At 47.2% G+C, this 11,265-nt stretch overlaps 1 protein-coding gene across 2 annotated transcripts in view; it reads right to left on the bottom strand.

Annotated features, from left to right (window-relative positions):
• Positions 1-3,137: 3,137 nt before the first annotated feature.
• LOC147096984 (photoreceptor ankyrin repeat protein-like) overlaps positions 3,138-11,265 on the bottom strand; it is a 385,735-nt gene continuing 377,607 nt past the window's right edge. Inside the window, exon 5 of one of the 2 annotated variants that reach the window (XM_085972690.1) lies at positions 3,138-7,073. In XM_085972690.1, coding sequence (XP_085828816.1) covers positions 6,259-7,073 — 815 coding nt within the window. In that variant the 3' untranslated portion in view covers positions 3,138-6,258. The remainder of the gene's footprint in view (positions 7,074-11,265) is intronic. The other variant, XM_085972689.1, reaches the window with a different exon arrangement.

The following is an 11,265-nucleotide window of genomic DNA, read 5'->3' as shown; positions in this document are numbered from 1 at the left end:
ATAACACTGGCGAGCAAAATAAAGGAAAATCCGAAGATGTTTTATAAGTATATTAAGGGTAAGAGGATAACTAGGGAAAAAATAGGGCCCATTAGGGACAAAAGTGGAAATCTGTGTGTGGAGCCGGAAGATGTAGGAGGGGTTCTAAATGAATTTTTTGCATCTGTTTTCACTATGGAGAAGGACGATGTAGACATAGAAATAGGGCGGGGGGACTGTGATATGCTCGAACATATTAACATCGAGAGGGAGGAGGTATTGGCGGTTTTAGCTGGCCTAAAAATGGATAAATCCCCAGGTCCGGATACAATGTATCCCAGGCTGCTGTGTGAGGCAAAGGAGGAGATTGCGGGGGCTCTAACACATATATTCAGGACCTCTCTGGCCACAGGGGATGTGCCAGAGGACTGGAGAACCGCTAATGTAGTACCATTATTCAAGAAGGGTAGTAGGGAAAAACCGGGGAACTACAGGCCAGTGAGCCTAACATCAGTGGTAGGAAAATTATTGGAAAAAATCCTGAGGGACAAAATTAGTCTCCACTTGGAGAGGCAAGGATTAATCAGGGATAGTCAACATGGCTTTGTCAAGGGAAGATCATGTCTGACTAATTTGATTGAATTTTTTGAGGGGGTGACTAGGTGTGTGGATGAGGGTAACGCAGTGGATGTGGTATACATGGATTTCAGTAAGGCCTTCGATAAAGTCCCGCACAGGAGACTGGTCAAGAAGGTAAGAGCCCATGGAATCCAGGGTGCCTTGGCACATTGGATACAAAACTGGCTTAGTGGCAGAAGGCAGAGGGTGATGGTCGAAGGTTGTTTTTGTGACTGGAAGCCTGTGGCCAGTGGGGTACCACAGGGATCGGTGCTGGGTCCCTTGCTGTTTGTGGTCTACATTAATGACTTGGATATGAATGTAAAGGGTATGATCAGTAAGTTCGCGGATGATACAAAAATTGGTAGGGTGGTAAATAGCGAGGAGGGTAGCCTCAGTCTGCAGGACGATATAGATGGGTTGGTCAGATGGGCGGAACAGTGGCAAATGGAATTTAACCCGGAAAAGTGCGAGGTGATGCACTTTGGGGGGACTAACAAGGCAAAGGAATACACAATGAATGGAAAGACCCTAGGCAAGACGGAGGGTCAGAGGGATCTGGGTGTGCAAGTACACAGATCCCTGAAGGCGGCGGAACAGGTGGATAAGGTGGTAAAAAAGGCATATGGGATACTTGCCTTCATTAGCCGAGGCATTGAATATAAGAGCAAGGAGGTTATGATGGAGCTGTATAAAACACTGGTTAGGCCACAGCTGGAATACTGTGTGCAGTTCTGGTCGCCACACTACAGGAAGGATGTGATAGCTTTGGAGAGGGTGCAGAGGAGGTTCACCAGGATGTTACCAGGGCTGGAGCGCTTCAGCTATGAAGAGAGACTGGGCAGATTGGGTTTGTTTTCCTTGGAGCAGAGGAGGCTGAGGGGGGACATGATTGAAGTGTACAAAATTATGAGGGGCATAGATAGGATGGATGCTGAGGAGCTTTTTCCCTTAGTAGAGGGGTCAATAACAAGGGGGCATAGATTCAAGGTAAAGGGCGGGAGGTTTAGAGGGGATTTGAGAAAGAACTTTTTCACCCAGAGGGTGGTTGGAGTCTGGAACTCACTGCCTGAAAGGGTTGTGGAGGCAGAAACCCTCACAACATTTAAGAAGCATTTGGATGTGCACTTGAAATGCCATAGCATACAAGGCTACGGGCCAAATGCTGGAATATGGGATTAGATTAGGCAGGGCTTGATGGCCGGCGCGGACACGATGGGCCGAAGGGCCTCTATCCGTGCTGTATTACTCTATGACTCTATGACCTACATTGCACAATAACACTTCAGTTCAAATCACGTGTCATGATTGAGGAAGCCTTGCATCCATCACTGCTCCCCACTAACCTTCTGTTGACTAATGAATAGTAGCTCCTCCCTCCAAACTATCAACTCTACCTGTTTGTTGGATTGAAGAACACAGGCTGGAGCACTTTTTTCCGGGTTGAGATAAGGTTGATAACCACGCAAGCTCCTCTTCACTCACTGACGACGTCATCTCAAATTTCAATGTGTTGCAACTGTGCACAGTTCTGGTCCCTATGATACAAAAAGGATATAGAGGCACTGTGGAAGGTGCGAACATTTTTACCAGGATGCTACGAGAACTGAGAGGTTATAACTCTCAGGAAAGACGGAACAGGCTGAGTTTCTTCTCTAGAAAAGTGAAGGCTGAGGGGTGACCTGACAGAGGTCTTCAAGATTATGAAAGGGTTCGATAGGCTAGACGTACAGAAGATGTTTCCACTTGTGGGGGAGACCAGAACTAGGGGCCATCAATATAAGATAGTTACATAAATCCAATCGGGAATCCAGGAGAAACTTCTTTACCCAGAGAGTGGTGAGAATGTGGAACTCGCTACCACAGGGAGTGGTTGAGGCGAATAGTATAGATACATTTAAGGGGAAGCTCGATAAACACATGAGGGAGAAAGGATATGTTGATAGGGTGAGATGAAGAGGGGTGGGAGGAGGCTCGTGTGGAGCATAAACACCGGCACAGACCTGTTGGGCCGAATGGCCTGTTTCTGTGCTGCACATTCTGTGTAAATCTATGTAATACCCTTAATGCATAGCACCCTGTATCATAGTTCAGGCCCACACATTACTCTCCCATGCAGCACACCCATCCTGTGCATTATGCTTTATGGCTCACAGACTACCTTGCACAATATCCACTGCAAAACCCATCCCACACAGAATTCTCTGCATAACTCAACCGTGGCTCAGTGGGCAGCACTCTCGCCTCTGAGTCTGAAGGTTGTGGGTTCAAGTCCCACTCCAGAGACTTGAGCACAAAAATCCAGGCCGACACTCCCAGTGCTGCACTGTCAGAGGTGCTGTCTGTTCGGATGAGACGTTAAACTGAGGCTCTGTCTGCTCTCTCAGGTGGATGTAAAAGATCCCACGACACTATTTCAAAGAAGAGCAGGGGAGTTCTCCCCGGTGTCCTGGCCAATATTTATCCCTCAACCAACATCACTAAAACAGATTATCTGGTTGCTTCTCATAGGGAGCTTGCTGTGTGAAAATTGGCTGTTGTGTTTCCTACATTACAGCAGCAACTGCACTTTAAAAGTACTTTGGGATGTCCTGACATTGTGAAATGTGCTATAGAAATGCAAGCCTTTTCTGTTTTACCTTACGAGTTATCCTCTGTGGATCACACCCCACCCTGTGTATTAACCCCTGTGGATCATTGGTCCCATCTTGTGGTTCATGCTGTACCTTCCCAATCTATATAGGACAGACTACTGGTTGACAGTTCTGGGGCCATTCACCCCTAATTAGGCTTGGTTTTATTATAGGCAGTAATCTGCTGGTTAACATATACATATGTAAAAACCACAAATTCATAAAAACACAGCAATAGTCATTAACAGTCTGCAAAATGACACATTTTCAGCACCTATTCTAAAACAGTTGTGCACAATAAATTAAATATATTAATATTTGTAATAAAGTCTGCTGCATTTGTCCCAAAATGATTTTGCTTTCAGTTAGAAACGTGCAATGTCACAAATGGAATTCACACCCTCCGCCCCATTTTCTCCTCTCCTCTCCTGAAGGTGCTAACTCATGCCGTCTCTCAGCACTCGCCCAAGTGTCCATTCTTCATGCGTAAAGCTTTAGGGTGAGTTTTGCAGCCAAGACCACAACCGCTCACTTTCCAGCGGGGGTCATTGAAGAGGGACTAGCAGCAGGACCTCAGGCAGATCCCCTCCCCCTTCGCCACCATCCTCCCAGCCCGTGGTGTAGCCAACTGTAGTATCAGGCCTGGAAATTGGTTTGATCCTCGCTCCGGAACAGGTAGGCCTAAGGCCCAGCCAAGATTGGGCCTCAGGCTTCATTTACATCCTTCCTTATTTAAGGAAGGATATACTTGCATTGGAGGCAGTTCAGAGACGATTCACTCGGTTAATTCCAGAGATGAGGTGTTTGACTTATGAAGAAAGGTTGAGCAGGTTGGGCCTATACTCATTGGAATTTAGAAGAATGAGAGGGGATCTTATTGAAACATATAAGATTCTGAGGGGGCTCGACAGGGTAGATGCAGAGAGGATGTTTCCCCTCGTGGGGAAATCTAGAACTCGGGGGCACAGTTTCAGAATAAAGGGTCGCCCTTTTAGATCTGAGGTGAGGAGGAATTTCTTCTCTCAGAGGGTCGTAAATCTGTGGAATTCTCTGCCCCAGAGAGCCGCGGAGGCTGGGTCATTGAATACATTTAAGGTGGAGATAGACAGATTTTTGCAAGATAAGGGAGTGAAGGGTTATGGGGAGCGGGCGGGGAAGTGGCTTTGAGCCCAAGATCAGCCATGATCTTATTGAATGGCAGAGCAGGCTCGAGGGGCCAAGTGGCCTATTCCTGCTCCTATTTCTTACGTTCTTATAGGGCTGCTGGCCATCCCCAGGCAGTTCCCCGGCGAAAACCATTCGCATTTCTAGGCCTCTTTCCTGCCATGCTGGCCATGACCTGCTAACCCGGGGCACAGGCCATGAATAAGTGCCAGCTTGAGGCATTGGGCACGTAATTAATTGGACAACTTTTATAGCGGTGCACCAATCTTATCAAACCTGCTGCTCCATATTGAGGAAAGCTCTCATTGCATTCTCATTAGAAAGAAATCTCAGTTAGACATATTGAGGTAGACTTTCAATTTGTTGCCCGGGCATAAAACTGGCATTGCGGATGGCCGCCCGTTATAGACAATAAATAATTTCAGTGGGAATTATAACGGGCATCTGATCTGCAATGCCAGTCTTACACCCAGGCAGCAAGTTGAAGATCTACCCCATTGAGTCCCAAGAACCTAGATTTAGACTCCCTACCTGCATTTTCTACCTTCTGTAGTATCTCTCCCCCGTCGCCCCATCACCAAAGCTTTTAATGTAACTTTCTGTGCTCAGTTAGGTGAGGAGTGCAGTAATGGGTGAAACACTTCCTCACCGGCACCCCATTCTCAGTCACATACAGCAGGAGCTAGACTGCAAGGTAGAGTGAGCTTTACTCGACCCGAACTATTGCGCTGTGAATTTGCAGCCATTAAGACCCGAGTTGAGAACAGCCTGCACTCACTGCAACGTAAGCCTTTTACACAGAGATAAAGGCAACTTTGATCCCATCACTCTGGGCTTGATTAAGAGTAAGTTTGCAAAGTATACTGCATCACCTAGTCCCATACTCATCTATAGTTTAGTAAATATTTGGTGGAGCACATTTATTGAGACACATTGACCACAGATAGCGACATTGAACCACCGGCAATGTTGTGCAAAGACTTTCCCTGCCTTCCAAAGGAAAGGTGGACCTTGCTACACGATGAAGTATCTGAGGAAGGACGTTCTTGCCATGGAAGGAGTGCAGCGAAGATTCACCAGGCTGATACCTGGGATGGCAGGAATGACGTATGAGGAGAGATTGTGTCGATTGGGCTTATACTCGCTGGAGTTTAGAAGATTGAGAGGGGATCTCATCGAAACATATAAAATTCTGTCAGGCCTGGACAGACTAGGTGCAGGAAGGATGTTTCGGATGGCCGGGGAGTCCAGAACCAGGGGTCATAGTCTAAGGATAAGGGGTAAGCCATTTAGGACAGAGATGAGGAGGAATTTCTTGACCCAGAGAGTGATGAACCTGTGGAATTCTCTGCCACAGAGGGCGGTGGAGGCCAATTCATTAAATATATTCAAGAAGGAGTTGGATATATTTCTTAAGGCTAAAGGGATCAAGGGATATGGGGAGAAAGCAGGGACAGGGTACTGTTTGGATGATCAGCCATGGTCGCATTGAATGGCGGAGCAGGCTCGAGGGGCCAAATGGCCTACTCCTGCTCCTATCTTCTATGTTTCTATGTTTCTATTTCCTGCCACCTTGATTTCATTTTCACAAATACACCTAGAGGAATCATAGCCCTCCCCACAGAGCCACCGCTGATGCTTTGCCACTGTTTACATCAGGCAGGGAGATGTCAGGGGCACATCTTACATTTCCTTCCAAAGGCCACCTCATCGAACCAATTCCAAAATGATGAACAGACAGAAAGAAAAGAGCCATTTGCCATTTCACAAAGATGTCATAAAGTGCTTAATAAATAAGTTCCGCTTCTTCAGCGGAAGTCCTTCTGTTCTTCACAGAAAGATGGTTTGCTTCCCTTCCGCTTCCTCACTCCTTTTCTTGCGTTTGTTCTTTCAAAGTCTTGACCAGCTTCTTGTCCTCCTTCATCTGCTTGTACTTCCATTTCGGGAGAGGCAGTAAATTCTTGTTCTTCGACGGCTGCTTTTTCTCCCTTTTATACGTGTGAGGCGAAGCCTTGTCGAATTCAATCTTCGGAATGCAGCCGGAAGGGACGGCGGTATTCCTGCAAAACGCTCGAGTGGGCAAAAGGCTCGCCTTGTCACCGTCAGCGGCGGGGGGGGCGACGCTAGAATTGACCGACCAGACACTTGTCCTTTGTTTCGTTCCATTTTCCTCCTCAGAGGAGCTTCCCCGGGTGGAAGGGGCTACGTTTCCATTGGACGGTTTCAGTGGTCTATTCTGAAGATGGGCCTCATTCTCTTTTTGCAAAGAGAAGCGCTTCAGTATTTCCGGCACCGCGCCTCGACACTTTCCAACAGCTGGTGGACTACCTGGACAAATGGTCCTGCAGGCGGTGGCAATGAATGGACTGGACAGGCTCGTGGTCATCTTCACCATCTGGTCCAACGCCCCATTGTCCTCAGGGTCATAACGGACCCTTATGCTCAACACGGATCTCAGCTGGTTGGACATCTTCTTGCCCCGCGATTTTGGCGCCGTTGCCTTTTCAGCCAGTTCTTCGGGACCTGGCCACTCTGAGAGGTAGCTGTCCGTGACTTGAGCCACACAGGGCCGCTGCAGCAGCCGCTGGATTCGGAGAGAAGTTTTAAACCTCCCCGTCAACAGTGCCCATTCGGCCGCTGTCCTTCCCCGGTTGCAGTCGACTGCTTCAACATCCGCTCCTGGTGTAAACAAACAATGAAACATGCAAAAACAAACTTAAAGCAGCCAGAATAACATTCAAGCGAGCCCGTCGCGAATCAACAGTGAATCCTGATCCTATCATGACATTACAATATATCGGAGAATGAGGGAATCTTTTGCCCATGATAATTCGAATTGCTTCCTCGTGTATAATCTACACAATGGGAAGTGGGGGTTTTATAGGAAGACATTCTAAATGACATTAGTCCTTCTGTAGTCTAGCCCAGTGATAACAGCTTCTTCCAGTTCAACAGTGATCTTATTGAAACATATAAGATACTGAGGGGGCTCGACAAGGTAGGTGCAGAGAGGATGTTTCCCCTCGTGGGGAAATCTAGAACTCGGGGGCATAGTTTCAGAATAAAGGGTCGCCCTTTTAGAACTGAGATGAGGAGGAATTTCTTCTCTCAGAGGGTCGTGAATCTGTGGAATTCTCTGCCCCAGAGAGCCGTGGAGGCTGGGTCATTAAATACATTGAAGGTGGAGATAGACAGATTTTTGCAAGATAAGGGAGTGAAGGATTATGGGGAGCGGGCGGGGAAGAGGCTTTGAGCCCAAGATCAGCCATGACCTTATTGAATGGCGGAGCAGGCTTGAGGGGCCAAGTGGCCTATTCCTGCTCCTGTTTCTTATGTTCTATAACAGAAAGATTTGAAGCTGGTGCCTCTTTATAATGAAGCTCTGTCTGCACATTGATGAAATCTTTTCAATACACTTTTGAAAAGCATTCATTCCTGTTCGGCTACAGGAAACTGGCAATCTCAGGGCCACAGATTTTTTTTCTGATTTTTTTTTCCACTCTCAAAGGCGACGACTCTTGCTGGGGTGAAGTTAGTCACCCACCACAAACACCCCAGTTGCTGACTCTTAGTATGTGAGCCTCGGCAGTAAGCATTGCTCGGCTAGTTGGCTGTGCAAGAGCAGCCCTGCCTCCATTCTACAGCCACATAGGCAGATCTTCCAGCGGAGCTCACTGGATGGGGTCCAGGAACAGGAACTTTGGCTAACCTGAAATTGGAGCTCTCTTGGCTGAGATCAGCCACCTTAGCCCAGGCCAGGAGTCAACCCTGGTTTATGAGGCTCAGTCCTAAACTGGGTGATGCCTTTAAAGAGAAGGAAGAATGCACTTTAGAGCCTTCCGGACTCAACATCGAGTTCAATAATTTCAGATCATAACCTCGGCCCCTATTTTTCTAGACAGCAGCTGTTGATGATTCTGCCATTGCCATTTACACCTCCTCTAGACCCATCTTTTGTTTCTTAACTTGTCCCATTACCATCTCCCCTTGCCTTGCACCATCATCCCTTTTGTCTCTTAATCGCTCCTGCCTTCCATCCTATCACAGACCTTCCCTTTTGTTGTTTCCTCCCCTCCCCCCTTTCTCTGCCCCTGCACTTGCTTAAAAACCTGTTACATCTCTAACTTCTTCCAGTTCTGACGAAGGGTCATCGACCTGAAACGGGCCAGAACTTCGGGTCCCCACGGGTGAGTACGCGCTGGGTACTCATGCGTAGGCCCAACAAAAGTGCCGGTTTCATGCATGCACTGTGCATGCGCGGGAAACCGTAACTTCCGTTCCCTTAAAGGAAGGGGTTCACAGGTCGAACGCGTGCGCCAGAGAGGCAGCGCGTGCGCCTGGAACTTCCGTTTTTTTTACCGGTTTCTCCGGGAGGGTAAGTCTCCAGCAGCTACGCTTGTAAAAAGCAGTCGCAAGGCCTGCTTTTAACAAGGTAAGTGGTGAATTAAGTTAAATTAAAACATTTTTTCCACAGGTTTATTATTTTTAAATACTTTAAAGAAAGGTAAGTTTATTTTAGCCCCGTTAGAAACTGTAATTAATTTTTTCAAAAATTTAAATTATTGTTTAAAATAGTTATTTTATGTAATTTGATGTTTTAAAACTTTTTTTTGAAGTTTTAGTGATGTTTTGGGGCTGAATTGTATTTATAGATTTGACAGCTCTTCCTGTCAAATCTATGAATGAAACATTCCCTGCTACGATTGGCTCTCCATGGCCCACGTGATCCCAGGGGACGCTTCAAACTAACTGCGCCCCTGGGATACGCAAGCACTGCACGCCGGCAGTTGGAGGAGGCCCAGGATCGGAATCCCACGGGAGCCCACAGCACAACGGCCGGCGCGCTAGGTAAGTGCAGGTCGGAGGCTTGCACCCGCGGGAAGCCCCCGACCCAAATTTCTGGGCCAATAACTCTGTTTCTCTCTCCACAGATGCTGCCTGAGCTGCTGAGTATTTCCAGCGTTTTCTGTTGTTATTTATTACTGAAGAAAGAATTTGCCTTGATACAGTGCCTCATCACACCCTCAGGATGTGCCTAAGTATTTTACAACCAATGGATTACTGCAGTCACCTATATTATGTCGACAAACATGGTTGCCAATTTATGTACAATAGCAAATGAATGAATGACCAGTTAGTCCATTTTTTAGTGGTGTTAGTTTAGGGAGGAATAGTGCCATGGGATCTTTTACATTCACCAGAGCAGGGCATCTCATCTGGATGATAGCATGACTGAAAATTGCAGCGCTCCCTCAGTACTGTCCCGAAGTGTTAACTTAGATAACATGCTGTTATCCACAGTGGGTCCTGAAACCATGGCCTGCTGACTGAGAGATGAGAGTGCTACCAACAAGGCCGAACTGACATTAGGCTATCGGGGAGCTAAGAACCCTATTTTGTCCCACCCATCAATGTCTGGTGAGCTCACAGCTAAAGGAGAGAATGCAACACCCTTTCAATTAGAGAGTCTTAACTCACTCGTTGAATCAGTGTCAAACAGCTAGCAGTTTGAAGCTGAGCTGCCTGCAGTATTTGAACTACATGCCGGAATATAACAGTAGTAAGTCATTAGAATCATAGAATCATAGAATGGTTACAGCACAGAAGGAGGCCATTCAGCTTGTTGAGCCCGTGCCGGCTCTCCGCAAGAGCACTTCAGCTAGTCTCACTTCCCCGTCCTTTCCCCGTAGCCCTGCAAAGTTTTTTCCTTCAGATACTGATCCAACTCCCTTTTGAAAGCCACAATTGAGTCTGCCTCCACCACCCTCTCAGGCAGTGCATTCCAGATCACAACAACTCGCTGCGTAAAAAAGTTATTCCTCATGTCGCCTTTGGTTCTTCTGCCAATCACCTTAAATCTGTGTCCTCTGGTTCTCGATCCTTCCGCCAATGGGAACAGTTTCTCTCTCTCTACTCTGTCTAGATCCCTCATGATTTTGAACACCTCGATCAAATCTCCTCTCAACTCACTCTCAAACCCGCAGTGTTGGAGTGATTATCAAGGTACTGCTGCCTGTCAATAGAGTTGCGGCACCTTCACACCATTGGACACTCGGGCTAGCGACTGCAGTGGACTGGTGCCCCTCATGAGGTCGTGAATCCTCCTCACCAGTTATAGAAAACTTTCTAAAGATCCACGCAAATAGCGACTGAGACAAAGTAGAGCTTAATTTAATCTTAGCTTAGTCACTGAATCAGAGACTCCTTGGCCTAGAAATTCACTATAGAAACATAGAAACATAGAAGATAGGAGCAGGATTAGGCCATTCGGCCCTTCGAGCCTGCTCCGCCATTCAATGAGATCATGGCTGATCATCCAAATTCAGTACCCTGTCCCTGCTTTCTCCCCATATCCCTTGATCCCTTTAGACTCAAGAAATATATCCAACTCTTTCTTGAATATATTTAATGAACTGGCCTCCACTGCCCTCTGTGGCAGAGAATTTCACAGGTTCACCACTCTCTGGGTGAAGAAGTTCCTCCTCATTTCAGTCCTAAATGGCTTACCCCTTATCCTTAGACTATGACCCCTGGTTCTGGACTCCCCGGCCATCATAAACATCCTTCCTGCATCTAGTCTGTCCAGACCTGACAGAATTTTATAGGTTTCGATGAGATCCCCTCTCAATCTTCTAAACTCCAGTGAGTATAAGCCCAATCGACACAATCTCTCCTCATACGTCATTCCTGCCATCCCAGGTATCAGCCTGGTGAATCTTCGCTGCACCCCCTCCATGGCAAGAACGTCCTTCCTCAGGTAAGGTGACCAAAACTGCACACAATACTCAAGGTGCGGTCTCACCAAGGCCCTGTACAACTGCAGCAAGACATCCTTGTTCCTGTACTCGAACCCTCTTGCTACGAAGGCCAA

This window comes from Somniosus microcephalus, chromosome 33 (genome assembly GCF_052327205.1).
Source record: "Somniosus microcephalus isolate GS21.2 chromosome 33, FLI_Smic_1.0, whole genome shotgun sequence".
In the NCBI taxonomy this organism is placed as follows: domain Eukaryota; kingdom Metazoa; phylum Chordata; class Chondrichthyes; order Squaliformes; family Somniosidae; genus Somniosus; species Somniosus microcephalus.
The sequence above is the reverse complement of the archived record's forward strand: the minus strand, read 5'-3'. Positions and strand labels throughout refer to the sequence as shown.